Source organism: Anoplopoma fimbria, chromosome 13, assembly GCF_027596085.1.
Source record: "Anoplopoma fimbria isolate UVic2021 breed Golden Eagle Sablefish chromosome 13, Afim_UVic_2022, whole genome shotgun sequence".
Classification (NCBI taxonomy): Eukaryota; Metazoa; Chordata; class Actinopteri; order Perciformes; family Anoplopomatidae; genus Anoplopoma; species Anoplopoma fimbria.
The window spans coordinates 16,895,525-16,922,861 of record NC_072461.1 but is presented as its reverse complement, the minus strand read 5'-3'; the positions used below and the strand labels follow the sequence as shown (position 1 = coordinate 16,922,861).

Here is a 27,337-nt window from a genome sequence, read left to right as displayed (position 1 = left end):
GTGGGCCCTTATGTCCAAATTGTCACTGACACACTTGTTTTTTTGGGAAAAGATGAAGTAAACGATTCATAAAAAAAGCTGCCCTGCTTGTTTGATACACTTACCTTGTGAGTAGTATGATTATTGTGAATTGATTTCAGTTTTTATGAGTCGCTAAACCCAATCAGTAACTACCACGCACTGTAGATCCCCACGTTACAATGCCTTTAATGAACACTATATTGTAATTTAATTGGAAGCCCTTCCCTCTCACTCAGGGGGGAATAAAAAGATCAGTGATCACATCAAGGAAGTCTGGTCCCTTTATATAGGATTATCTTTTAGATTGATTTAATGTCATATTGGTAATTATATATTTATAAAATTCCTATTACAGACCCCAAACGTGAAAACAAGAGACAAAAAGGAAAAAAAATCAAAATCAGGTTCAGAGCTAACATCTTGCCAATTTTTTCCCCAAGGCCGTTTTTTTCAGCACGGCTAAAACCTGGATTTGTCCACATAGATACAGTAATATATATTTTGTACTCTTTCAACGTCTCTGGCTATGTACAAGCTATACAAATAAAGAGCAGGCTGAGGGCCAGGTTTTAGAAGCTGTGCAGAGGGAGCAGTTGGTTGGGAGGTCTCCAAGTCTCCCGGCTCCTTCCCCCGCAGTCTGCCCATACAGGTGGCTGTTCTGCTTCACTTGCGATCGTCGATGGTCTTAATGAATTCCACCGCCGCGGTGAACTGCATCCACCAATAGCACTCCTCCCCACTCAGCCGGCTGGCATAGAAATTATTGATGTACTGAACGGTGGACAGCAGGCAGGGCGGGTTTGCCTGGAGGGGAGGAGATGTAGGGATGGACCCACATTAGCCGCCGAAAGAACCCTCGCGCAACGCCGTACGGATTACAATCATAAATATGTAAATATGTAAAATATATCCACACAGGTTAGCAGATAGCGCACTTTATGATGCATGGAATTACAATGCAGTCATTTGGGAAATCATTTTCGGATGGTTATTCTTAGTCTTCATTTCCAAAAATCTGTCAATAAGTGATCAATGCTGAAGGTCAAAGAAAGAGTTTTGTTTAAATATACAGCTTAGTGCTGACTGTGCTGTTAACAAAGTGTGCAGCAGTAAGAGCAGAGACTCACCCTTATGAGGACAAAGACAAGTACAGGGACAAAGTCATCCGCTCCAGGGACGGAGTCCTCATTGGCCAGGCTGAGGAGGTTCATGATGGTGGAACACATGCGCAGTATACACTGGACTTTGTCACGTGGCGTCTTATACGCATTGATGGTCCTTATCTCAGACTGTGCAGAGGGCCAGGGAGCCTCCTTCAGGTAAACCTGGAACCACAAAAGTAAAAGATTAAAAAGAATAACAAACAAACAATGACTGAAATGTTTTTTTTCCCCTTTTCCACACATGAATATAAGTGATCACAAAGAAAATACCTCTGGGATTTGAAGAGCTTTATGATTGGCCGTCACAACTTTTGTGAGCCGCTGGATATGTTCATGGAAAAGCCTGGGTGAGACAGAACAAGTAAGTATATGACAACAGAGAGAGTGCACATTCTGCCCAATCCAACAGTGCAACATATCAATCTAAATATAAAGCATCATATTTGAATTTATCTTCCTCACTGGAGTTCAACTGATTGATTAAGTGGCTTCAACTCGTCATAAAAATATACAAACAAAGCATCCTGGCTTCCTTGTAAATGTTAGCAGCTAAAATTAGCTTTAGATGTTTTCAAGGTTTATAGCATTATACTTATTTTAACATGTTGGTCAATAAAACTTGGTCGGAATTTTTTTTCTTTTGGGTTTTTTTATGATGAGATTTAAGTTTTACATTTGTTTTCATAAAATAACAAATAATCTGGAGTACTGCCTAGTGAGACCCTGTGGTACTGGTGTCATTACGGTTACTCACTGGTCTCTGAGAATATCTCCATCCTGGTTGGGGTAGAAGGCCAGTTTAAAGATGCGGTTCATAACGCTGCGCTCAATAGCCATCTGGGCATCCTGCAGCTGGTCCTCGCTAGCGTACTGCCAAATGGCATCACGGGCCATGGCACCGTACAAGTAGCGCAGAAAATCCTCCACTGCTGCCGTCTTGTCATCCGATGCTGTGCACCCCTGGAACGCTGGAGGGGAGCAGAGAAACAACAGATGTAACACCAGAAGAGGACGTAGCAGCAGCCTCTACTGTGGATGGTTTTAAGTGAGTCAAGTTGAGCTTGGAAGTGATGTTGTGTACAGGCACATCAAATACATGGAAATAAATTATGTGAGGATCAGAACCAATCTCTGCTAATAAATCTGGCTAAATGTAGTCATTTTATATTAACTGTAATTACATCGTCAAACTTAAAAGGTAAACAACAATCCTTCCATCATATCTCCCACTGCCTATATATTTAAATATCTTGTCAGGGTCACCACCACCTGTTTTGTTTTTGTGTTTGAGCAGTGCATCGTAAATCATGTGTAATATGCAAGAAATGGCAGAAAATAGGTCAGCAGGAAGGTCAGGCTTTTCTCGACTCTCTGCCAGCCGAAGCTCATAACAAGTCCATATGCTCATGTTTAGGTACACTGAATGTGAAAATGTGGAGATACCTTTAATGAAGTCAAGCATCTTGGCCTCCATGTGTTCAAGAAGGAGCCGGACACACACGGTGGTGAAGTAGCGGTTGGCCACCTCCTTGTCTCTCAGCACCCTCTGGAGGAGCCTCTCCAGGTGGGCCTGAGAGGTCTGCAGGCCCTGACGACACCGGGTCAGATAAGCTATGTATGGGGCCCGCTTCCTAAAGGAAACACACACAGAAATGTATATTTATATCATTGCCACTGTAGTGCTTGCCCTATGTTGCCTATACATCTGATTATGAATTGGACAAAGAGAAGATAAAATTAAAAACCCATTGGGTGCCACAATTGACTCTCCAGTCCTCCACAGTTACCTATAATCCTCGGCAATGGCAGCCAGCAGCTTCCTGCAGGTACGTGCGTCGAAGCGGGTGACGCAGCGCGTGGTCTCCTGGATCTGGGCCATCTGGTTCTTATCCTGAAGGTTGATGGCCTCCGCTAGCTGGATCTTCAGGAAGCAGACGATCTCATTGTCTGGGGGAAAGGACGATAGGGAGACAGAATTAGATGGCGCTCACAAAGGAACGGCTGGCTGCTGTAATCTGATCAACCTGCTGCCTCTACATGACAATGTGACTGATGGCCACAGAGATGGAGTCTTATGGTTTTACTGTTGAGCATTTCACAGGATGTCACTTGATTGTGCCTGCTCCTGATGTGAAAGTAGTGTCCTGCAGAACTGCTGTTTGGAAAGCTTAGGAGGTCTACATTTGTTTTGTGCAGCATCAGCATAATTGTATCTTTCCGATAACATTTTGAAGCAATATTAATGTAGGTGGTTACATGAATAATTGGTAGGATGGTTTAATAACATGATATTTTACTGACACCATATGGAGTTTCTCTTTTACCATCCACCACTTTTTTTCTACCTTGCCCCAAACCTTGGAAGGCGGGTCAGAAGGTGAAGGTAGAGAAAAGGTGTCTTGCTTAAAGACAATTTCAGCTGGTTGGATGCTTGCCAACATCCATGCTTTAAATGGATTGTGTTTCATGGTAGGTGTGTATGCTATCACACAGTTATTAGTCACTACAGCAGCACTGATACAGGACAGATCTAGCATGGATGCAGGAGGAATGGCTTACCTTCACAGTCCATGTGGTCAGGCAGCCCATTTCGAGTAGTTGTATGAGTCATGATGGGCAGAGCCACAGAGTCTGCAGAACACAATGCCAGCCTCAACTTCTTCTTTGCATCACTGGAAGACACACACAGGAAAAAAAATCTAACTAACAGCAATGGCTGAGAATATCTGTTGAGTAAATTAGAAATTGTTGAGTGATGGATTATAAATGGGGTTTTGTGGTTTTCCGACCTGAAAGAGAACTTGGAGTCATGCTGCTGTGCTGTCTGGCTGGCGGAGTCTGGGAGGTCATCAGTGGAAATGTTCTGCAGAGTGTCTTCTCTAGGAGAGTCATGCACGCTGTCCTCAACACAAAGGTCTGCAAACATTTACAGAAATTGGCAATTTATTCAATGTATCGTCTGCAAGTGTACAGTATGTAGCATACATATATATATATATATAGAAAAGTGTCTTTCCTGACCTCCTGTACCATCATAAGAAGCTCCGCCTGTAGCTCCATCACTCGGGCTGGTCCTCTTGATGTTCCTGTACTTGTCCAGAATGTCTTCAGCTGCCTGAGCTTGCGAGCTCTGTCTGGGCAACGGGTCATCTGATAAACCCACCAACACACAAGACGCATTAAAATGAAAGCCACCACAATAGATATCTAGATTTTGTGCCCAATTAGGAATGTAATTTAACCAAACCAGGGCAGACCTTGAGGGACACGCTCTGGGACGACGTCGTCTTTCTCATGCTTGTCTCTTTTACGAAATGCAGCTATCGGAGCTGTAGAGGAGAGACACGTGATTAGTGAGCTGACACCACTTTCCCTATGGCCGGATGACAAGCTGATCATGAGTTGCTTGCTGACAGCCATTTTGGTCTATCTTTGGTGGGGGTTTTTTTTTCATGGTTTGTATTGAGACAAAATAATCTCAGTGTAGGATGTATGGTATCATACATTACCAGAAAAAAGTGTAGTGTAGAACTTAACGAACATCAAAGCAAAATAATATAGAAATGGTGAATTAAACCATCGTTTTATATCAGAATATCACAAAGGTCCAATGTAAGTCATCTTATAAAGTCCAGTCCATATAGATGTAAGTAGCCCCGCTGATGCTTATCCTATTAACACTAAAGGTGCAAACAGGACAAACAAGAGACACAGGTTCAACAATTTGATGACACGAACACAAAGGAAACACTGGGGTGGAATATCTACATTGATATTGTGTATTCTCCAAACAGTAAAATGGTGACGTACTAGCAAAAAGAAAAGGGAAAAAAAAAAAAAAAGGGGTGATAAAACGAATGCAGGGATGAGGGCTGTGGGCGTGAGAACTCAGGCTACAACCATGACACATCACAGCTCTAAGGCAACATCTACAAAGCAGCATGGGTACGCGGCCGCTGGCTCCAGCAGTAAAGCTAGCTCAATGATGACAGCGTGGAAGCGTTACCTGGGACATCACTCTCAGCCGTCCAATACAGCACTGTGAGGAACACAACAGACAGGGTTGGCCTTTCACACACGGCTGCCGCTCTGCCGGACGACTGACTGTGCGTCACCATGCAGAGCAACAGGACAACACAATGGACTCTACAGAAGTTTGGCTGGAGATTGGTGGGGTTTAGGCTTCATGGCTTTTTTACTTTTCCATGTGCACAGTCCTTCATTTTATGAATATCAATTTAATGTTTACTAAAGAAACATCATTATCTCAAAGAGTAATAAGCAGCCATTCTGTGTGGGCACAGCTCATTATTTCCCAGACAGATGTATGAGAGACGGTTGTAGAGTAGAACTGCAACAAGAGATGCGTCATCGATCAGTGTTGATGACAGAAAGGTCTATCTAATGACCATTAGCCGCTGGCTGACAGCACTGCTGGGAGGGCTACAGCCACACAATCTACGCAGCTAAAGCTCCTCTGATGACTGATTAGCTTTGAAAAGTCTATATAAATCTGCAGCCAGTGAGACGCGAGAGAAAAAGGACTGGACACGTCTCTGAGGTAACTTCAAACAACAAGAAACATGATTTTCCAACTGGAGCATCAGCAGTGGAGTGGACAAACATGGATCATCATTCTCTTTCTCACATTATAAATTGCTTTTTCGCTCTGCTCTTTAAAGTGTGATATTTGCTGTCCGTTGTGATTAAGATAACTTTGTTTTTCCCACAACAAAAAATAAAAGAGCGCTGGGATCAAACTGATTGCTTTTAAATTTCTAAAAGTTCATTACAAAGTGTAGAAAAAGAGGGCATGCTTAAAATGACCAAGTGTTTTGTAACCTTACCTTTGGGAATGGCTGACACGAAACGCTTCTTCCACCAAGGCCTGTTGCGATCAGACTTCTCATCGTCACTGTCTTTCCTGTCCTCAACCTTTGGATAGAAATGACCAAGATACACTTAGACACTAGCAGGTACATTATCAAACATAACTACAACTACAAAAGAAACAATTTGATTATTTTAAAACGGCTCCACAGCAGCATTGGTAAAAACACGACTGTCTCTGTCAATAGCTAAGAGTGCCTCTGTAACTGGTTACCTCTCCTTTCAGGGAGTCCTTGCTGGGGGACGAGGACGGCCCTAAGGCGAAGGCCCCGGCAGGGTCGCGCTCTTCGACCGCTACCCGCCGGTTAAGGCCGGGGTCGCTCGTGGGCCGGCGGCCAGGGCACACGATGTCAGAGCTGCGGCTACGGACCAGCCTGTCCGGGAAGGAGTGGCGCTGCTTGGTGTGCTCCAGCTCGGCCTGGACCAGGCAGTGAGGCGTGAAGAGAGAGTGACGCGTCTCCGGCCCCAAGGCACTGGCCTCAGGGATGGGGGGATCAGGGGGAGGGTGAGGGGGCCTGGCGTAATGCACTTTGGGCCTCACTATTGTTCCAGTAGAGGAGCCTGAGGTAATAAAAGAGAAAAAAATAAAAGGTTGAGAACATTTGAGAAGAAAAATGAAAACCGATAATATTTAAATATCCCTGTGCACTTTGTATATTTGCATTTTCTTTCATCTTTGAGTTTCTTACTTACCAGCTCACTCCACAAAGCCTTCCCTAAGTGGATATTTGTGTTTAACTGTTTTTACACCCTTAAATATAATAATGATATTCTACAAGTAGGTTCACTGAGAGGATTGTTGTTCTGTTCCACCGAATCTCACTTGTTCCTGAGTAGTGGCTAAATATGATAAAACCGGTCGGAAAAAAAAACATCTCAAAAGTGGGGGAGAGTGTTTAAGAGAGAAGTTAGTGGGGGGTGAGACCTAGGTTTAGGTAGGCCACCTGTTCCAAGGGTAGACTCTCCTGAAAAGCTTCCAATGGCAGCCTCGAGCCATGAGCACAGTGGGACGAGGGGACAGTGCCAAAGAGCCCGGGGTGAGGTCTCTCAACCTGTCATGCCTTCACCTTGCCACACACACAAAGCCACGACCATTCCTCTCTTTCCACCTGCACTACAAACAAAAACCCACAGCAACAGAGACTGTGGAGAGTAATTTGGGATACTAAATGGGGCGAATGAAATTACATTTCATTTGCACTTATGACCGGCAGTTGGTCATATTGCGTGTGAGGAGCACAGGTATTCTTTTGGTTAATTCCACAGAGCTCAAGCTGTTCAGTGAGCCTGCAACATTAAGGTAGGGATTTAATGATACTCATTTAATAGCTCCGATTGGCTTTAGTGCATTCTGGGAGTGAGATTACCTTCACCTGAGGAGAGGGGATCGAACATGGCCAGTAAGGAATCTGTCTGAGACGGTGGAGATGTCAGATTGTGTCCTCCTGTAAAAACACAAGAGGATACGAGCGTTTTCTAAATGAACCACTGATACACTAATGCATATTGCTGTAATTTTCAGGCTAACGAAGAATAACAAACTTTAACTTTTATGACAATTACAGTTGCTGAGAACTGAAACAGTGATTTAGCTTGGTGGCAGTTGTGCAAGTGACAGAGATTGATAGCTCAGGCTGATGATGTTTAGAGCAGATAGACACTGAACTGATGGATGGTTAGCCTAGCGGGGATGTAACACTCTCCTACCTTGGCCTGACTCCTCCCCATCTGGACTGGTCACAGAGTCCTTCCCTCCAAAGTCGGAGCTGCACTCTGACCGTAGGTCCTCGATCTTGTTGGGGATGTCTTCTGAGGTTGCACTGATGCCTACATCAGGAAGAAACAACAACACAAAAACAGTAGAGTTGACATTTTGGACAAAAGCAACTCGATATCAGATCTACTGTAAAATAGAAAAAAACACAACGTGCATGTTCAATGTTTCTCAAACAAAAGAGGATATTTTTCTCTTTACTATACAGTACGCTCTCTTTCAGATGGGAACCCACTGGGAACTCCAAATTGGTAGTGTAAGCTCCCATGGGTAAGAGGAAAGACACAGATAAGAGTGATCATCAGATGCAGCCTATCCATTGGCCGGATCCCGCGGGACGTTTTCCTGTGAGCTAAGCCGTGAACATCACCGCTGGTTTCTTAATCTAGGATACTACTTCATGCGTGTCAACATAGCATGTCCACCTGAGCCCACGGAAAAGACTACCAGCAATAACCAGTGCCATTCAGAAAAATACACACACTACCATTGCACTGGTTAACAACCCTCAAAGCTACATGATTGCTCTACACAGACTCAAGGAGGCGGAGAACATTTATTTAGCCAGCAGTCAATTTAAGACGATTTCAATTTATGAAATACAGAAAGGACTAAGCATCAGAAGCAATAAAAAAAAGAACAGATTGGAGTGGGAGCGTAGATGGGGGAGAGTGGAGATTAGATTTATACCTGAGACAACACTGAGGCCTGGTGTGCTGGGTCTCGAGCTGACCTCTCTGACCTCTGTGTCATCAGAGGTGCTGCCAACACCTGAGCAGCTTTCCAGCTCCTGCAGACGCTCCTCCTGTTTCAGGTCTGGGGCTTCTGGAAGTGGACCCCAAAGAAAAGAAAAAGGCATATTTATATATACATTTATAAACAAAAAGACTTCTTAGACAAGAGTGTGTACTTTTCTAACTTGAAGAGGGGATGAATTTAAAATGAATCTCTGCATTTTGCAACATGTGATGGTCATTCTCTCTCTCCAACCCCCCTCTGTTACAATCATCGGGATACCAAGTGTGCACATATGCATGAAATCAAACAAAGCATACATTATTGTGTCTTATAACTGCCAAACCAAACCATAAAGCTAGTACGGCCAATTCTTTGGCTACCCAATGGAGCTGTTGGGTCGAACCCAGAGGCTCCATACTAACAGCAGTACTCATTTGCATGCTCGTTAGTAATAATGTGTTGGTGAAGTGCTCTTCAGAGTGTAGTTTTCTGCTGCCTAGCCATGAAACAAGCGTTCTACTCCAAGCAAGCCTCCGATCGTGCTATTACCGAGCAGAACAGGGGCAGCAAACGGAACAAAAAGCAATCAAGACACTCATGCATGTCATTTCTGCACATATTGGAATGCTGTACTACTTCAATTAACATAAGGCCTAGGCTTTTCAAAGAAACACTTAACTCTGTTAATAAAAGCACTCTACTGATTTTCTCAAAACACAGGTTTTTAAAAAGGGGGAGTTAAGCACATAATTACTCATTAATAAAAGGTTAAGACTGCATGTTCAATTTGCAAGGACACACAATCTACAATTTATAACATTTTATATGCATTTTGATTGGCACTGACTGACGTAAACTGATAACATGCGTGGCTATTGTCATAACAATATATAAACACCAGACCTAGAGAAATATAATGTTAAGTCTAGCCAGATGAAAAACTGACACTGTGTAAGCTGGCTGAGGACAGCTGCTGTCCTTGTGCTTCCCTCCCCACTGCTCCACCACAGGTGCACACACACCTGGTGGTCCCTCTAAGGAAACCCTGAGCTGCCTTTTACTGGCACACGCAGATCTGCCCTGAAAGACAGGCTAGTGCACACAAATATGATGACAGATGCACTCACACATTTTTGGTATGGAATGCTGTGCAACCACACCTGGTGTCCCTACCCCCACTATATCCAACAAACATAAATATGCACGCATGAACACACATGCATACAAACATTTGAGTCTCTCATGGAGATGGAATGTAAGAATCAAGACTATAAGCAAAGGACAGAACAAACCTGGCTCCTTACCTGAGTCACTGGGAAGGACCTCCACGCTCCAAGCCTCGCTTGTGGTCTCCGAGATGGTGGAGCCATAGGGGTCCAGCAGCACCGAACCCGAGCCAGGAAGACACAGCAGGCTGCCGAGCATGTTCTCTGCAGCTGCCCCTGAGAGCACAGTGAGAAAGAGACAAAGAGTTAATCTCCGTCCACAGCATGAAACACCTTTTTTTTGTCTGGAAAAGTAAGAATTCACCTCTACAAAGTCATCTGAAGGCACCTTTTTCTACTTTAACAAGACTTTATCGGTTGTGTTGGCACTGGTGTTGATTCATATTCTGTAATTAGTTCTGATAAATTATTCAGATTTTAAATATGAGCAACATGTGAACTTGAGAATAACACTACAGAAGATAGACATTTTTGAGTTGCATGTATGTTGAAATTATTGTTCCATTCCATAAAACATTTTATATATTACTAAGGCTTCCACTTATTATATTCATCATTTCGTTAACTGACTTATCAGTTGTTTTTTTCAATTTACAAATGATTCATTTTGTCCATACAATGATGATTAAAGCATAGTAGAAAATGTCAACTTCTGAGCTTCAAAAGTGAAATCTTCAATCTTTTATTTTTGACTTTACTTAACTGTTCAAAACTCAAAGATATCCCATTTATAATACAAAAACAGGAAAAGTAGCAAATTCTCACATACGAGAGCTGTGACAAGATGAATAACTGAAATTACTATCTTTTTTTTTTTTTATGCACTAAATAATTTAACAAGTAATTGTTACAGCACTCTATGGTACCGAACGTTTTTGTTTCACATATTATAACTTTAATAAAACCTTTTCCATCACTTTTACCGTTTGCCTTCAGCTCTGACTTTTTAACAACACTGTGAAAAGGCCTGAGATAACCAAAAAAAATACTAGAAAAATCCTCTCTGAATGGTGTGTGGATGTGGCTTCAGAGACAGTGAGCTTTGCATACAGAGACACAGAGAGAGATGGAGGTCACGTGCATTTCATGCTGGGACCCACAGGCACATATACCACTGTGCCAAAGGTCAGAGGTTAATGGTAATATCTCACCCTGCCCCGGCCTCCAGGGCCATGACTTTGAGCTGTTGATTAAGCCTAGCATTACTCACAACCAAATTACCGCCTCACCCACCCTCCCACAATGTCCTCAGCACGGTGTCCCTCCATCTCCATTTGGGAAGCCCTGGCTTAACAAGGCGGAAGAATGCGGAGGAGCTAGCAGGTGTGAGTGGGAGTACGTGGCCAAGGCTCAAGACCAGAAAAGTCGACCTGTGGTATCCGCGCCCCCTGGTATGTCCCGCTTCCACTTCATGGCACACACACGGCATGAGCACGTATGCATGCCAGCGCCCAGGCAACAGTGTGTTCTGATGTTGGCGGGGGCAGGGCTCTCATTGGCGGCGGGAGAGCACTATCCCGCTGTCCGTGTTTACAGTCTTCAAGGTAGGGGCGCAGAGTACTTGTCTTTCAGGTGGATGATTAAATGAGTGGCACAACAAGAAGTGAAACAATTAGAATTTCTGCCTCATTATCATGGTAATCTTATCAGTGGGATAATGAGGTATTAATGGATATTTAATGTGCATCTCATAACCCAATCCCTTGGAGAAAACACATAAGGAAATCGCTGTAAATTCACTTAATGATGGAAAAGTCCCCCAACGCCATATTCCGAAGAATGAAAAATGGTGGATGCAAATGAGAAGGAACCAAGGTCAATAAGACTGCAGGGACTGAGTGAATGTCAGAGAGACAGAAGGAGAGAGAGAGAGATGGGCAGAGGGAAGGCTGTGAAGAACAAGACTGAGGCAGAGGAGACAGGAGGATCTGAATAACTATGGACTGAAGATGTTTATCTTTTACAGTAGAGCAGCACATTATGATTACGCGTGTACTTATTAGCTACTGCCAATGTTATTATGTAAGCCAACTTCAGGATGTACTTCCAGAGACACTTAGACCATAACTTGTTTTGCCCCTAGAGTCCATTTTCAATCTTTATGCGTCCACTTAATTAGTCTATTTTATCAATTGGAAGATAATTGCATATGCAGTAATCAGTGGCAACAGAATAAAAATGATTATTATGAAATTGGTATTTTTTCATCCTCAATTATTATTATTATTCAATTAATATATCATTCAGTGTGTTTTTCTTCAGTTAAAAAGGTAAGAAAAACTGAGATATACTGTATTAATCATACTAAGCATCTTATAAAGTTAGGATTTGGCAGTGAGACAAGAAATTGCCTTACCACAATAAAGCACTGCATTTGGAAAACAAAAAGACAAATGTCATACATCTACCTAAAAAAACAACTAGAAACACTGGCCTATAATATCTCTTTCAGATCAAGTAGGTAACATATTCACTTATGATGTGTCTTAAATAGTGATATACAATTCAAAATCTTGTTTTAGATTAAAGAAAACTATCATGAGAAAATGTAAAAGCAGTGCCCATGTGGTGAATTTCTTAATAGAACCTGAGCTGAATTGATGACATGCCTGTTGATGCTATTTCACCCACATACCACAAGGTGATGACATTTCCCTAAATCTACTTAATCAACAGTCAGGGAAGATCCCTACGTGTGGCAAATTCATCTCATCAAACGGCAATGATCACATATGCTGTGCAGATCAATCAATTTGCCTCCTGATGCAGGAAGTAAAGTAGGTTAAATAAGCAGTAAAGCCATGCCCCACCTGCTATTTCCTGCAGCCGATCTTCATCCATGTTGGGGTCAAAGTCACTGCCGAGCACATCGGTGCTCCAGGTTTCGCTGACCGTCTCTGAGATGTCTCGGTCATCTGTCAGACCCATCATGTCTCTGATCTCAAACTTGCGCAGTTTGTCATCCAGGTTGTCCTGAGTGGTGGCTGAAGGGAACACGCAGTATGTTAGACAGGGCTTGCTCATGAAAAACTTTTATGTGTAATCTTTCTTATCTTTGGTCTGTTTACCAAACTGCTGTATCTAAAAATATCTATTTATTTATACTTCCAACACAGCAAAAATAGACACAGACCTTGTTCATGCTCCAAAAGCTGCAGAGCCTCCACTCCGTTGCTCCCTGATGGGCCGGCTCCCAGCTCAGAAACAGACTCTCCCTCCAGGTCCAGAGAGGACACAGAGTTGGAACGATTGGACGGACCTGTGGAAAACAAATTATAAATTAAAAAACATACACAAGGTAATAGTTTGTTTGGTAATTGTTTGTTTAGATGTATGTGTCTTCAGACTGCAGACTGACCCTCTGAGATGCCTTCCAAGTTGTCACTGCAGAGGGAGAAGCGGAGGGTTTTGTCTGGTTTACCATGCAGCTTAGTATCATCAGCATGGCCATCCCCCTGGGCCCCATCAGCCATCTGCAGGTTCAAAACCTAGAGAGTAAAAATAAATCACTTAATATATATTAAAATATCTCTTGTGTTTGGTGCCAACTTGTTTGAGTCATTCTTGCAAGAGACATTATCTCATTCAAAAGACAGCAGGAGACAGGTAAATTTGGATAAGGGAGTTAGTTATACATGAGATACAAGGTTTCTTAACCACTGAATAACGTCGCAAGCACACATAAAGCACCGCAAAATGCATGTCATCGACTCTGAGAAAAAATATGGTATTGAATTTATCACATCATCATCTCACCTGCAAATGAGCGCATTAATTCAAATCACATTACCTCATTCTCTGACATCATCCCAGGGACAGACTGAGGACCAGTTCCTATTGAAATCACGAGCACCTCCTCTGGCATCAGCTCCTGTAGGGACTCCTGGGAGCTGGCCTCTGCCTCCCCCTCCTGGGCTATGTTGGTACGGCTGCGGCTGCGGGCAGCTGCTGGTTGGTGGGGTTGGAGGGAATTAGTAGGAAAACCACTGTAATGTTTCAACAAACAACCAATCATTATTTGTGAAAATGAACAGCTCTAGCCTAAAGCTTGAAACTAGAGAACCAAGACTCTCATCTGGTATGTCACACCAACGCTAAATTCATAAGTAATAAGAATGAGTTCCAAATGAGCTGTAAGTCACAATGACTTTGTCAGTTTCACAAAGAAAATGTCAAAATTACCATTTGATTGAGTTCCAATTGTTTCCTTTTGAAGCTATACATTGGTGTGACATTAAAGACGAATTTAAGTATTATATTTAGATGTTAGATAATAGTTAGTTAATAATAATGGCTAAGCTTTCAGAAAATATTTCAAATCTGAAATGGTATTTTCATTGTAGAGTTCACTGGATACAAGCAAGTTCAAACGGATACAAAAACCAAAGACGCTATATCTGCCATATTTTTTTTTTTTTAACTAAATGATTTTCCCAATGCTAGAATATAGAATTTTGTAAACACTGTAAATAGAAATATTACAATGTTCACTATTGATAATAGCTTACTTTCTTTAACAATGTTTCTGGGATTGAAATGGTAGGCCTGATATAATGAAATGCTAAAGCAGCACATGACATTCATACCACTCTTCAGAAGAGTATGACATATTTCAGCTCTGTATTTCTGAAGCTGTTGCACACAGCATTGATTATGTAGCTCCATCCAACAGATATATTTAAACTAATTCAGAAGAACCACTAAGTACAGGACCAGGTACTCTACAAGTTAACTGGGGTTCTGACTTTTTCATGGGATGTCTGGTACTCAATTCTCCAATCATCTCAAGAGAATTACATAAAGAGAATCAAGACATTTTACAACATTACACTCATTCTGAATTGTTTTCCCTTCTCAATAACAGTGTTGTTGTTTTTTTACTAACAATGCTTTCATCAAGTATATATATATAGGTATAAAACTATTCGAGGAAGATGAAAAGCATGCTGGTTATATCACATGTTCTTCAATAACAACATTATCTCAGTTGTGAATTTTTAAGCGATCTGGAAATTAAACACTATACGTCCTCCAATTCATTTAAAAGCACAAAGAGCCAATATAATCCTTGATATTATCACTGTTATTCATTTTATTCTTACTTTTTCAGAGATGAGTGGATACCATATGTTCTATTAAGGACACAACACCACCACAGAGCCACAATTATTGTGGGAAGTAATTGCGCTAGTGTTTCCTTTATTTTGACTATAACTTTAGGCAGAGACTAAAAGGAGGAAACGATAGATTTTCCCCACTTTACCTGGTAATGAAAAGCCATATTCCGCTGAATGAGGAAGCAAAATAGGGGAAAACTTAGAAAACGAAATTAGTTTAAAAACATTTTAGCTCTAATAATAAGCCAAAGCACTGCGGGAGGCAAAGCGAACATGGACAACAGCAGTGCTATGTCACAGTGGTGAGGCGGGAAGGTTGAGAGCATGAACTAGATGAGCCTTATCTAACACGGTAACATGGGTTAAGTCCTCTCGAGGTCTAACACGACTGACAGGCTACCCACCAAAAGGGGTTACTAATGGAATGTGAGCAGACAGAGCGGTGGTTGTGGGGTCCCAGGATGTTATAGCGGCTAAGTGTTGTCCTGGTCATTCAGTGGCAGCACAGGAGGAAAGGAAGAGGAAAAAGTAGGGGTTGGAGAAAGAATACAGAGTACAGCTCAGAATTCGTAAAGTATTTCAAGTGTCAACTCAAGATTGTGTGTATCAACTTCATATTTCAGAGCAGCAAGCACTAGTGGTTCATTTCTAATTAAGGGGGTGTTGCTACAGCATCATTTGTCTTGAGAATGCTAATGAAGGTAGTCTATGCATCTTTTCCATCCATTCCAATTAAAATTAGTTCATTTATATTTGGTAATTTAATTGGTTGTCATTTCTGTAATTGAGCCTCAATCCAGGCCACGCTAATTATCTCTATAACAAGCTGAGAAGAAGCTCATTAGCTTCCTATAAAAACACAGGCCTTTCACTAGCCATCACCACTCAACTCTACTTGTTTATTATGCTTCTCATTAGGCAAAATGTTACGCTTTCATCTTCTAGTTCTAGTTTCAAAATGTGATATTCCTATGGAGCAAAATATCCTTTAGTGCCTCATATCGGGAAATTACAAGAGGTTGCATCACTCGGAGCACATCAATACATCTGTTCAATAAAAGTGTCAGTGAGACAGAGGTGGCGGTGGGTACCTATGGGAAGTCTGTTCTTCTTGTTGGCAGGAGTGGTAGCTGGGGAGAGCTGGGGGGTGTTGGAGGGAGTGAGCTCCAGACTGTTGCTCTTCACAGTTCGAGACTGGGGCACGTTGGCAACCAGGGTCTCCAGAGCCATGTGCTCCTCCTCGCGAAGGTGGTCCCCTGCCATCACGTTACGCACAAAGTCCACCTGTCAAGGAAGTGAGAAACGTTATTCTTGAGACCATGACGATAATTAGGAGTCAAATGTTATTCTGCGGAAGGGTGTGAGAAGTCTGAGTGAGCCTAAACTGTTTCTGGTGCAATACGTGAGAATACACAAAGGTTCATTAGAGTTCAATGACAAAGGATTACGACATAATGCATCGATAAATATGTTTTGCACTGAAGTCGCACTGAGTCATGAGGAAGGTTAATGCATAAGCTTTCCCTCTAGCCAAATTTCTGCTTTGTTTGCTACCGACTCATCTGCAATCCACATGGACGAGCCAGCCTATTTTTAACTGTATGTAGGATGCCTCTACACGTTACCTAGCAGAACAGCGTCAGTCACATATCTATTAAAGCTTTGACGTGACGCTATTGACTCACTTGTGTAGCTCCCTTTTTAAAATGTTATCTACATAGTTATGATTGAACTGCTACTAATTTAATTGTAAACCGTGCAACATGATGCACTGTGAAAAAAGGCTAAGGTCGATAATGATGACGCATATGCAAAATGCAGAAGAGCGCCAATGGAAACTGGTTTCATGGAAACTAATAAACTAAACTGACTGGTAGACACGTGCACTAACAAGATATTTGTGCAATAACTACTACATACTCTGCCTGAATAATTAACGCTGGCAGTGAATCAACATTCCTAGTTTCACAAAAAAGACAAACATAGTTAACATCTCGAGAAAGCCATTTACAGCACAAATTTGTAGTGTGAGCAATTTTTTTCTTGTTTTGTCAGCTGCCTGTAAATGAACTCTGCATTGGGACCTTTTAAGTAATTGTAGGTGTTTCAGGGAATTATGCAAAAGGTATCGGCAAGTCAAATCACCTCTGTCTGTAGGGAGTAACTTAAAACCTTAGATTGCCTATATCAACAGTTCAACTCTGCAACAGGGTGGCAGCACATAATAACAAAAACTTTCAAATGGTAACAAGGATACATCAATTGCAAAAGAGCCTACCATCACGAGCAGCTGATTATGTGTAATATAGACCGCAGTCCTACTGAGGCCTTCAAGAAGGTTCATTGAGGACATGGGCGGGGTCTCCGCTGCTCTTCCTCCGATCACCACATCCAGGAAGGCAGCTACACAACTCTGCAGACAGAGAGGAAGAAGTACAAGTTAGCACAATGAGCAATATGTTGTGCTCGGGCTGGAATCAACTAAGCATCACTATTGTTCACAAACCTTATCAAATTTGGACAAACTGCTTTTCCGCCTAGGGTCTGCATCGTCATCGGTCATGGCCAGCTGCTGCAAAAGTTGCCCAACCTGTGAAAAAAAAAATATATACAATATAAATCTTTACTGTAGAATGCCTCCGACCTGTGTGATGATGTGTTAACAGGATACTTGCTTTGCCACTAACCTGCATCAAATTGAAGCGGGCCACTTCATTGATGGGGGCGTCTGAGATGATGCCGTACTGCTCTGGGTTGACTATAGCTGGGCAGATGAAGCAGGTCAGCAGCAGGTCTGTGCACATGGTGCGCACCTCGCCCACCTCGAGACGCTCCACACAGGACAGAGTCTTGTACATCTGCGACACGATCCAGCGCAGGCTGTGGGGAAAGCAGTAGGTGTTCTGCTTTAGGTAGCCGATAAACTTGTTGACTAGAGCCACCAGCTTGGCTTCATTGGCCTCCACAGCTGCTTGCACCCTCTGTTTGTAGCCATCAGAGCCCTTCTCCCCAAAGCGTTCCTGCTGGGCCGGAGTGAGGCGCTCCGTCACCTTGGCCGGGTCAATCTCTAGGTGGTCTTCGTCTTCCACCAGCAGCTGCATTATGGGTTCATGGAGGGTGGCGGTGAGGAAGAGCTTGGCCGAGTACAGGCCCTCGGAGAAGAGCTTGAACAGGATGCTGAAGGCACAGGTTCCCCGTCGCAGCAGGCGGCGAGGGTTGTCACTCTCCTTTAGCTCGAACTCAACCAGATATCTCAACACCTGGGAGTTGGCGAGAAATAAAAGTTGCACCAGAGAAAAATAAAACATGTCATGATACTTTGAGGTCTTTAAATTGTTTCACAAACGTGTAGCACTAGAGACAGGTTGGGGACACTGACCTGGAGCAGGTAGCTCTCATCCTCCTGCATGATACAGTTGCCATAAAGTGAGGTGAAGACTGTATGGGTGACCCCCTGGTTGTGCTCCTGGTTCAGCCTCTCTCCTGCCACCAGACAGGAAGCCACCAGTCTGGGGTTGTCCCTCAACCGGGCCAAGAACTCGCCATAGATCGTCTCCTGGAAGCCCAGAGTCTTGTAGCCATCGACAAACTGTGTGTCCTCCAGCATTTTGGCATGTTGGCAGCATTCAGCTGGAGAGGCCTCCGCACTGAGGAACAGAGTTGTTTCATAATGAATAACGTCCAACATATAAAACCATGTGTACCACCAAATACTATCAGTATATACTGTAATTCCCTCTGACTAAGAAAACCAGATCTCCAACACTTTTAAGGCATGGTGGGTATAAAAGGGTATATCCCAGCTTTTCTACATGGTAGACGACACATTGTCCAACCTTGTTCTGACTGACATAAATCAACCTTTAGACGATCAAGTAGAAGCATTAGATCGCATTGCTCAAAGATCAAGGTCTCACTTGCTCTGCATCTGCAGGCTCCGACTGACAACTGATCTAACCTGTAGTGACAGGGCCAAGTGCAGATAGGAAGAACACCATTCAGTATCAATTTTTTTCTCACCAGCACAATAGAATTTACATTCAGAAAATGCTAGGGATCCAGATTGCCTCATTGTCACTGTTCCCTGATCCAGCTATTTGAGTGAGTATCGGACCGATATCCGATATCAGTATCGGTATCAATATATCTCTAAATGCTCACAACATCCTAAAATACTTTTTGGCATTTAAATTTAGTTGTTATTAAGGGTAAGTTTTTAATTTACCAGTATTTTAATTATTTACTGCTAACATACTGTATATTGCTATGTCTTTCATTCAAACCTGCTTTCTGTTGACATAAGTAAACCAAGATACAACAATAACAAATCACAGGCATGACACAGATCGTCCTCTATATACCTCTATTTGGGTACAGATAAAAAAAGAAATTGTGTTTATCAGAGTTTTAGAGACGGTGTGAGACATATTTAAACCTCAGAGAGAGACAGGCTAACTGTTAGCCCCCTGACCCCAATCTTTATGCTAAGCAAGGCTAATCACAGCCTGGCTACAGCTCTGTACTTTATGCACAGAAATGGCATTAAAAGCCATCTTGGCATCTCCCTTTTTGAAAGCATATTTCCCTAAAGGTTGATCTATTCCTTTTAAAGGCCTGAGTGGATAATGATGGCAGGTCAGACCTGGTGAGAATGAGACGGTCGAGGTTGATCCTCTGCTGCTTGGCGATCCATGCGGCCCGGTACAGCCTCTCAGCTGTCTTCAGTACATCACTGTTGAGCCTCTGGATCAGCTGCTTCTCCGATGACACGTACAGCCGCTCCTGCTTCAGGTGGTGGGCCAGAGTGTGGATGTCTGGCTTCACCATCTTCACCAGCTCACACAGGCAGAGAGGTAAATTACCTGAAAAGAAAAAAGGTAAAAGAGGTGAATACGTGGTACTGAAACAGATCAAAACCTCAAATAAGCTTTTATCAAATGTTGGAACAAAGAAAAATAAAACAGATGTCAGGTGTTTTGTTCTAAATGTTACATGTTATAGATAGCAGCACTATATAGCATGTGAACACAGTTGTATTAAGTCCACTGTGGTTCTGGAGATGTTTTGTCAAGTCTGTGAAATGAACCCCTGATGATGTCAATAGGGTTATCTCAGCTTGTGCCTCGAGACACAATTTAGAATAAATAGCCTGTGTTTTGAGTTTAAACAAATCAAGGAATTTATTAGTTGATAGTCCAAAAATGTAACTACTCTAGTTACATTTTCAATCTATTGTAGATTGATTATATTTGGGTTTTGGATTGTTGGTCAGACAAAACAAGACATTTGAAGAAGTCTTGACATTTTTTGATGAACGTCTTCTAACCTTCCAAGTTAAGACAATATCAGGATATCACAGCCTCACATTCAAACTTGACCATCCTTTTTTATCCGTCTCTTGCAAGTCCCCACTTACTGACATTTGACTTGTAATGATGTTGTGGGACTGTCTAGAATGTGTACTTGTCTGTTACCAAACAAACACTCCAATGAACCCAAGAAAGTTAACATTCTGCGCTTGTTGACATTTATGCTACTTTAGTACCCAACGAGTACCTACCTAACGATAGCATTTATTTAGTTTTTTTGCAAATAAAATCGGTATTCTCTATTGGAGCTCTCCTAGATTTAAAAGTAACTGTAATTAGAGAAGAAGCAGGAAATGGTTCACACATGATGCTCGCGTCATGCAAGGGTGATCATTTGCATTCCATGTGCTTCACACACTGTCCCAACGACAACAACAAAAGCACACTTTTTCACAAGCTTCAGGAGACGCCCAACAGCAGAATATGCAAATCCCTCTCCCTTTTCCAGAGATACACAGCCAACACATACAAACCAAGCTGAGTGCATGAAATTTGAAGGATTTCTTGGTGTATCATTCGCACAAAAGCTTCTTTGTGGTTGGTTGCAAACAAAGCAAAAGACAGATTTAACTGTGGAGTTATGGTTCTGGGAGGAGAATGAGACTAGACTGTAGAAAACGTCCTCAGAGTGTGAATGACTGGAAGGCAGCGCCATTGTTCCCAAGCTAACAGACAACCACAGCGTTTGAGTTGATGTGTCTGACAAATCAAATTGGTTATACGGATTTAAATTCATAATGATAGCCTCCACATTGAACTCCCATGGTAAACCAAGACTAATCAGTTATTACTGATCTCAAATAACTGATAGATTTTCTTTTTTTTTGGAGAGAACAGGTCAACTTGAAATTTGATGTTAATGAAATACCACTCTTATACAAAGAAACATTCAGTATGTGATTTTGTGGTTTGGGGAGAAAAAAATGCATACGTATAATTCTTCACAAGACCCAAATGATCCTTATCACATGAGAAACATGATGGCGTCCTGGGTGCATCAATAGATCGACAAAAATAAAGTATTCTACCAAGCAATGAATCACTTATTCATTAATCAGGAAAAATATGAAATAATTGCCAATAAAAGATTTCCAAACATAATTTCACATCATTATAAAGGCAACTATTTCGGTTTGCTTTTGAAGGCACTTTTTACTTGTATTTTTTTTTAATGATTTTAAGACTAAAACAGTTGAAAAGAAATCAATAACAAACTGGATCATGGGAATAACGGCAAGACTTTACTTTAAGTCCCCTTATTTAGCATTTATAAGCAGCAGCAGTCTATACATTCAATAAATGCTTTGTCAACAACTACATCTCATCCTGTGGGAAACCAAAGCTAGAGGCTGGTGTATAATCAGAAATATTTATTAGAATTACTGGAATCTAATGTCCCCCACATGCAAATTTTGAAGCCCTGGAAGAATTGCCAAATAAATATCATCCCATGTTAGATCTGAGCCGGTTATTTTGGGTGATTTGAATTTAGATTGGCAGAGATTTAGATTTTGCTTAGGACATCAGCATACATTGCTTAGTTGCATAAGTTAGAAATGCCTGAAACCTCTGGAATAACACCAATCCTTCCGTACTAGTAGGAAAAGGAATTTTAGAAAAATAATTAAATCACTGACCTTGAAAAAAATTAAAACATTTCTGAATCCAAACTAGCTTTTAATAATTTTACACAATTTTTAATAACGTTCTTGCTCCCTATGAACATTTTACAGTAAAAACAGTTCTAGCCTTTTATCCTTTTTTCCCCAAACATTTTCAAAACTCTTATTTTCAGAGACTCAGCTTGGAAAACTTGCCAAAACAACCAACCCTCTGACTGACCGGCGGAATTTTTGGCATCAACGGAATGACTATCTCAGACTTACTAAAGCTAAATCTGACTTGTACTCGCTTGCAAATACCTCTGGCAATGCATTTTAGTTCACGAAAAAGTTCAAATGCTTGAAAAAAAACTTCTCCTGCCTGGCTCCCCACTAAATATGTGTGAAGCTTTTAATTATAATTTTATTTTTTCTTGCGATTTATTTAACAAACAATTGTCTACTTCTAAGTGCTGGCTCTCCATCTGCTGGTTGTTCAAATAAACTTTATTTAAGAAGTGGACGTAGTCATTGTGACATCACCCATTGGTTTGTGGGATACCATCTCGCCATGTTTTTCTGCAACCAATATACGGAGAGGTTGCGGCCCGGTTCTTCACCTAATATTTTCCACTTTGGCAATCATTTGTTTGAATTAGTTTTATCAAACAGGGGGAGTTAAAGTTAAGTTTTACCAAAGTAACTATTAGTTGTGGCCCAATCTGTTTTTGTTTTTTTGATCTGCTTTTATGGTCATTAGAGTATGAAGTGAGTGGTGGGGACATGATTTAGGTATTAACTTGGGCAGCAACTAAGGATTATTTTGATTGTCAAATAAATAATTTTCATTTTTATTCAAGTAATTGTTAAGTCTATAAAATGTCAGAAATTAGGGGGAAAAAAATCCCACAGCCTTCAATATGCTTTTTGTTCTGACCGACCCAAAAAGATGAACTACCAAGGAAAGAGAACCAGCAAATATTCACATTTGAGAGGCACTTAACAGTGACATTATGGCATTTTTGCTTCAAAAATGACTGAAATGATTAATCAACAGTTATCAAAGCAGTTGTTGGCACTGAATTACTTGAAAACCTAGAGAAGGGAGCTGTGCTAAAACCAACACATGATGGGAGCTATAAATGATTGTAAAGCCAATCTACATTTAGGACCTTTCTAGATTTATAGATCTGGCAGGCAAATAATAAAAAGGTATAATTTCTTAGGTTTCCATTTCACATCCGAATTACTTGAAAGATAACTGGTTGATGGTACTCATCACTCAGGGTGCACTTCCACGTATTCACTCGTGTTCTTAAATAAGCACATTCCTCACATACTTGGAAGGAAGTGAAAAAACACCTAGGCTATTGAGTGGCTAGCAGTGAGGTTAACTGCCATTTGTCATAACCTCCTGTGCCAGTTAGCGCCAATACAATAAACTGCACAAAGCCTCCTGGTGAGTCAGTAATGGAGCTCACTGAGGAACTCTAAAGCAGAAGGGAAACCAAACAACAGACTTTGCTAGGGAAGGCATATTCTGCAACCTCATAAGTTGTTTGACAGTGATCTTAGTTGTGGCAGGACAGATACTGAATACTGTTTACATAGTGACAAGAGGACCAGTCATCATCCATTACCAATCTTTCCATAAGCACTTAAATGATATAAAGTCATAAGAGGCGGGGCAAAGACAAAATAGATGATTTAAAATGCCAAGGAAAGTCCAACTGCTTGAGTTATGTAATGTGGCTAAAGTTTCAAAGTCAAAAATAATTCTAAAAATGTGAAAGCACATAACAACACTACTTTTTTAAGTTAAAAATCACTTAATATCACAGCACCTGAGCAAATGTGTTTGGAACCCAGCCCACTCCTCCCACACACACAAACACACACACACAAACACATGCACACGCACACACACACACACACACACACAAACACACACACACAAACACATGCACACGCACACACACAGAGAGAGAAAGCCAACCAATACCACAAAGTGCTTTTTATAGCTATTCAAAAGATTTCACTTTCTACAAAAGGTGTTCATGTTTCTGAGCAAACATCCTCTTTCCACTTCCCTTTCAAATAATTTCTTACACTTCTCAGCAAGCAGATACTGTACACCAAGTCCATCAGATTTAAGAGAGACCTTTCCCACCATTCGGGTCAGGTACTGGGAGAGCTAGCATTAAATTATCACTGTCCCCACTCTGATCTGGGGATCCAAGAAGTGACCTTCTGGTCACAACGCTAGCTTATCTACCCTTATGGCCACCACAACCAAAGTAATGTTTGACAATGTCCACAAAACATTGTAGTGTTGCCAAAAAAAGAGAAACGCACACAATACATGTCCCAAATCAGGGGCAGAGTCTCACTAAATCCATGTTTCCATACCAAATACATTATGAAAGGCGGACTCTTTCATATTCAGTTGAATAAACAATGTTTATGCTTGAGTTCCTGAAAGAACTCCACTGTTTGTAATTGTTATCAGCTTGAATATGTAGTTAATTAAAGGGTGTTTTGTAGAAGTTATATGGATAAACAGTATTTACAATTAACATGGATCACTGTTGCACCAGTAGCTCATCAGATGCTGAAGTTAAATGTTACAACTTGTACATCTTGGAACTTAACCCAGTTTACCAGAGGGGCTGTCACCTTATCTACCACCTTCAGGGCAAGTGTTTGATTTGGCCAGTAGATGAGGAGCACCAGAGCGCACAATAGTATTGGTCTCAGTCAGGACAGACCTTCTCAACTGGCAAGATATGCTAATTCAGCCTCGTTCTGCCCTTTTCACAGACCCGTGAAGGTGGGTCAAACTATGTGTTGTTGCCCAAGACATTGAGTGAAATGGCTTCAAAGAAATCATGAAAACAATGGATTTGAAGTGTGCAGTATTCAGACAGACATTTTGCCCAAACCAACATTGTGAAGATGCACAGCAGCTGTCATGAAAACGTTAAGCAAATAGAACAAACACATGTAGCTATAAACAAACTCCACCAGCTCGGCAGTTCAACATCCTCTGAGCTTACACAAGGTCATCTCCTTCAGTGACCCCAGATTGTTAGAAATTGTATATAGTTTAGTATACATTGTCATCTGCATCAACTGAAATAATCTGTTGTTAGTTATCTTTTAAACTTTCAGTATTGTGGTCCTCCGACAAGTCAAGATGAACCTACCAAGTAATGAATGAGCCTAGGAATTGTTTTTAAATCCAGTTGAAAGCAACAACATTGTGATCCCGTAGTCACACTTGAATCAACAGAGCTGACTTAACAAAGTGAGTTACTAAAAGTGACTTCTGAAGCTATTAAAGTTATGCTGTGCTCTGTAAGGTGAGGTAACATTTCTTGCAGGGCATTAGCAGGTTAGTCCTTTTGAGGTCAGCAAATACAGAGCTAGGATGATTCAGGATCAGTACACTATGACAGCAGCTATTGTAAAAGAGGTAGTCAATCACTGTGTATATTGCTGTTGTAATACTATATTACATCATTTGTCATGTAAGCTTTAAGTCAGAAGTTCACGGCGCCTTCCCGTCTTCTGTGAACATGTTTTGTCTGGCAAACATTAAAAACTCAAACATATTAAATGTGACGATAAAGCAGCACAATGTAAAATTTGACAAGTGGTAACCAGCATATGTTTAGCATTTGACCTTATTAATAAGACTAGACTTATTTGGGTGTATGACAGATTACTACAGTAACATTTGACTTAATGGGGAGATCATTCCCTGTTTGCTACAAAGAGGTTTAACCAGTATGAAATCATTGATCATGTTAAATGGCATTACATCTGTACTTACAAGTCTAACAATACAAACCCTGTCTTAGTGGTCATTGTATTTAGTCACAAGGTAGACATTACCTTCACAGGCTCAAAGGATGGGTGTTGGCACACTTGACACTAAAACCAAAACATTTTCAAGTACAAGTGTATAATGTGCTTGATTTGATAACTTACTAGCCAGCACATCCAGATGGGTTAAGTTAAGTTACCATTTGTTAGGTTCACCTTGTTTAGATTACCATCAGACGAGCTGAGAAACCAAATAACCCACGTATCTCACGTCAGGTCAACTCACGATACATGCTACATAGGAAGCTGACACAACCCAGGACACCCAGGTGTTAAATACACTGCTACCAGACAACACGGGCTGGTGTTTGCACTGCTTTGATTAAGGAGCAAAGACAGGGAAGTGGTGAGCTAGCCAAACCTAGCTGCAGCCTGCTAACGCTAACCCAAGTTAAACTCGACTTGCTAGTCAAGCAGGGTGAGCTAACGAGGAGCTAGTTAGCTGCGTTAGCTTAGCTCCAGGCTGCAATGCTCCTCTGTGTCCAAACCTGATCAACGCAGCATGCTAACATACGTTCAGCGACTTACCCGGATGTTGTTCACGTTCACTGGTTGTTCACTAGTTCTCCAAACACAGCCGATCATAAGATTTCTCGAGTCAGAGGGATTGTGTGTTGGCGCTTAGCCGTCTCACACGGGCTACTGCAGGAGCGAACAGTGCTGTCATTTGCTGTCATCACGAGGAGACCTGCGCAACACGCATGCGCAGAGGCTTGTTAAAGGAAGCTACAGGCCTGCACATTTTAAATGTAAAACTACTTACTACAACCAAGCATTTTGGGGGATTTTCTGATTCACAAGCTTTATGTCCTATCTTAATGGATTATATCTAAAACAAATTATACATTTCTGTTACAATAGTTATAATAGTTTCTGTCTGTATATATAATATTTTTTAATTATTTTACTGTTTTTTTTATTGCTCATTTGCTTATTTATAATACTTATTTTTGATCTTGTTTTTTTTTACTATGTCTCTTGTTTGCACTATCCTCTATGCTGCTGTAATCCTGTAAATTTCCCCGCTGCGGGACTAATAAAGGATTATCTTATTTTATCTTATTTTATATCCTAGTCCTGGTTATATGGCAGTATTGTTTTCTTCATATTCTCTCCTAAGTGACACTTTGTCAGATTTTTGACTACAAATTCTGGATCCTGTGTCACAGAGGTAACTTAGTTGCACTAAATTGAGGTTTAATAATTTCTTTTGGAAAAAACAAATCTTGGTTAAATAATACTACTTGTATCTTTGCACACTCTGAATATACAGGCAAAAAAAACTGTATAGGGGAAATGATAGTGAAAACTCACACACAGTGTGATGTTGCTATTCACTCAGATCTGACAAAAAATGTAATAAAATGAGATGAACAGATTAAGGGCCGCATCCGAAAGTGAAACATTGAAAAGAACAATCTTCTCTCTGGGTTTTACTTCTGATTAAAATCTAATTTGTTATGATAGCTTATGATTTGTGACTTTTCCCCATTTTGCTTTTGTGTGTCCATTTAATTTGACTCTTTGACTGTATTCTCGGTTTGTATTTT

General features: G+C 41.3%; 1 protein-coding gene across 4 annotated transcripts; it reads right to left on the bottom strand.

Moving 5' to 3' along the window:
• Window positions 1–313: 313 nt before the first annotated feature.
• gapvd1 (GTPase activating protein and VPS9 domains 1) lies at window positions 314–26,457 on the bottom strand. Of its 4 annotated transcripts, none has more exons than XM_054610544.1 (27): window positions 26,316–26,457; window positions 19,572–19,791; window positions 18,309–18,576; window positions 17,617–18,189; window positions 17,436–17,519; window positions 17,208–17,342; window positions 16,021–16,213; window positions 13,603–13,760; window positions 13,171–13,300; window positions 12,946–13,071; window positions 12,623–12,796; window positions 9,891–10,028; window positions 8,539–8,673; window positions 7,782–7,901; window positions 7,442–7,519; window positions 6,289–6,635; window positions 6,032–6,119; window positions 4,442–4,513; window positions 4,206–4,334; window positions 3,974–4,100; window positions 3,744–3,856; window positions 2,972–3,131; window positions 2,628–2,815; window positions 1,939–2,152; window positions 1,455–1,527; window positions 1,149–1,346; window positions 314–825 (listed from the first exon to the last, which is right to left on the bottom strand). In XM_054610544.1, the coding sequence occupies exons 2-27, from the start codon at window positions 19,754–19,756 to the stop codon at window positions 685–687; spliced, it is 4,347 nt and encodes a 1,448-aa protein (XP_054466519.1). In that variant the 5' UTR covers window positions 19,757–19,791; window positions 26,316–26,457; the 3' UTR covers window positions 314–684. The 4 variants fall into 4 exon arrangements, with proteins under 4 accessions (XP_054466519.1, XP_054466522.1, XP_054466521.1 ...); XM_054610547.1 differs by having other exon boundaries at window positions 4,215–4,334; XM_054610546.1 differs by having other exon boundaries at window positions 13,603–13,757.
• Between the last annotated feature and the right edge of the window lie 880 nt (window positions 26,458–27,337).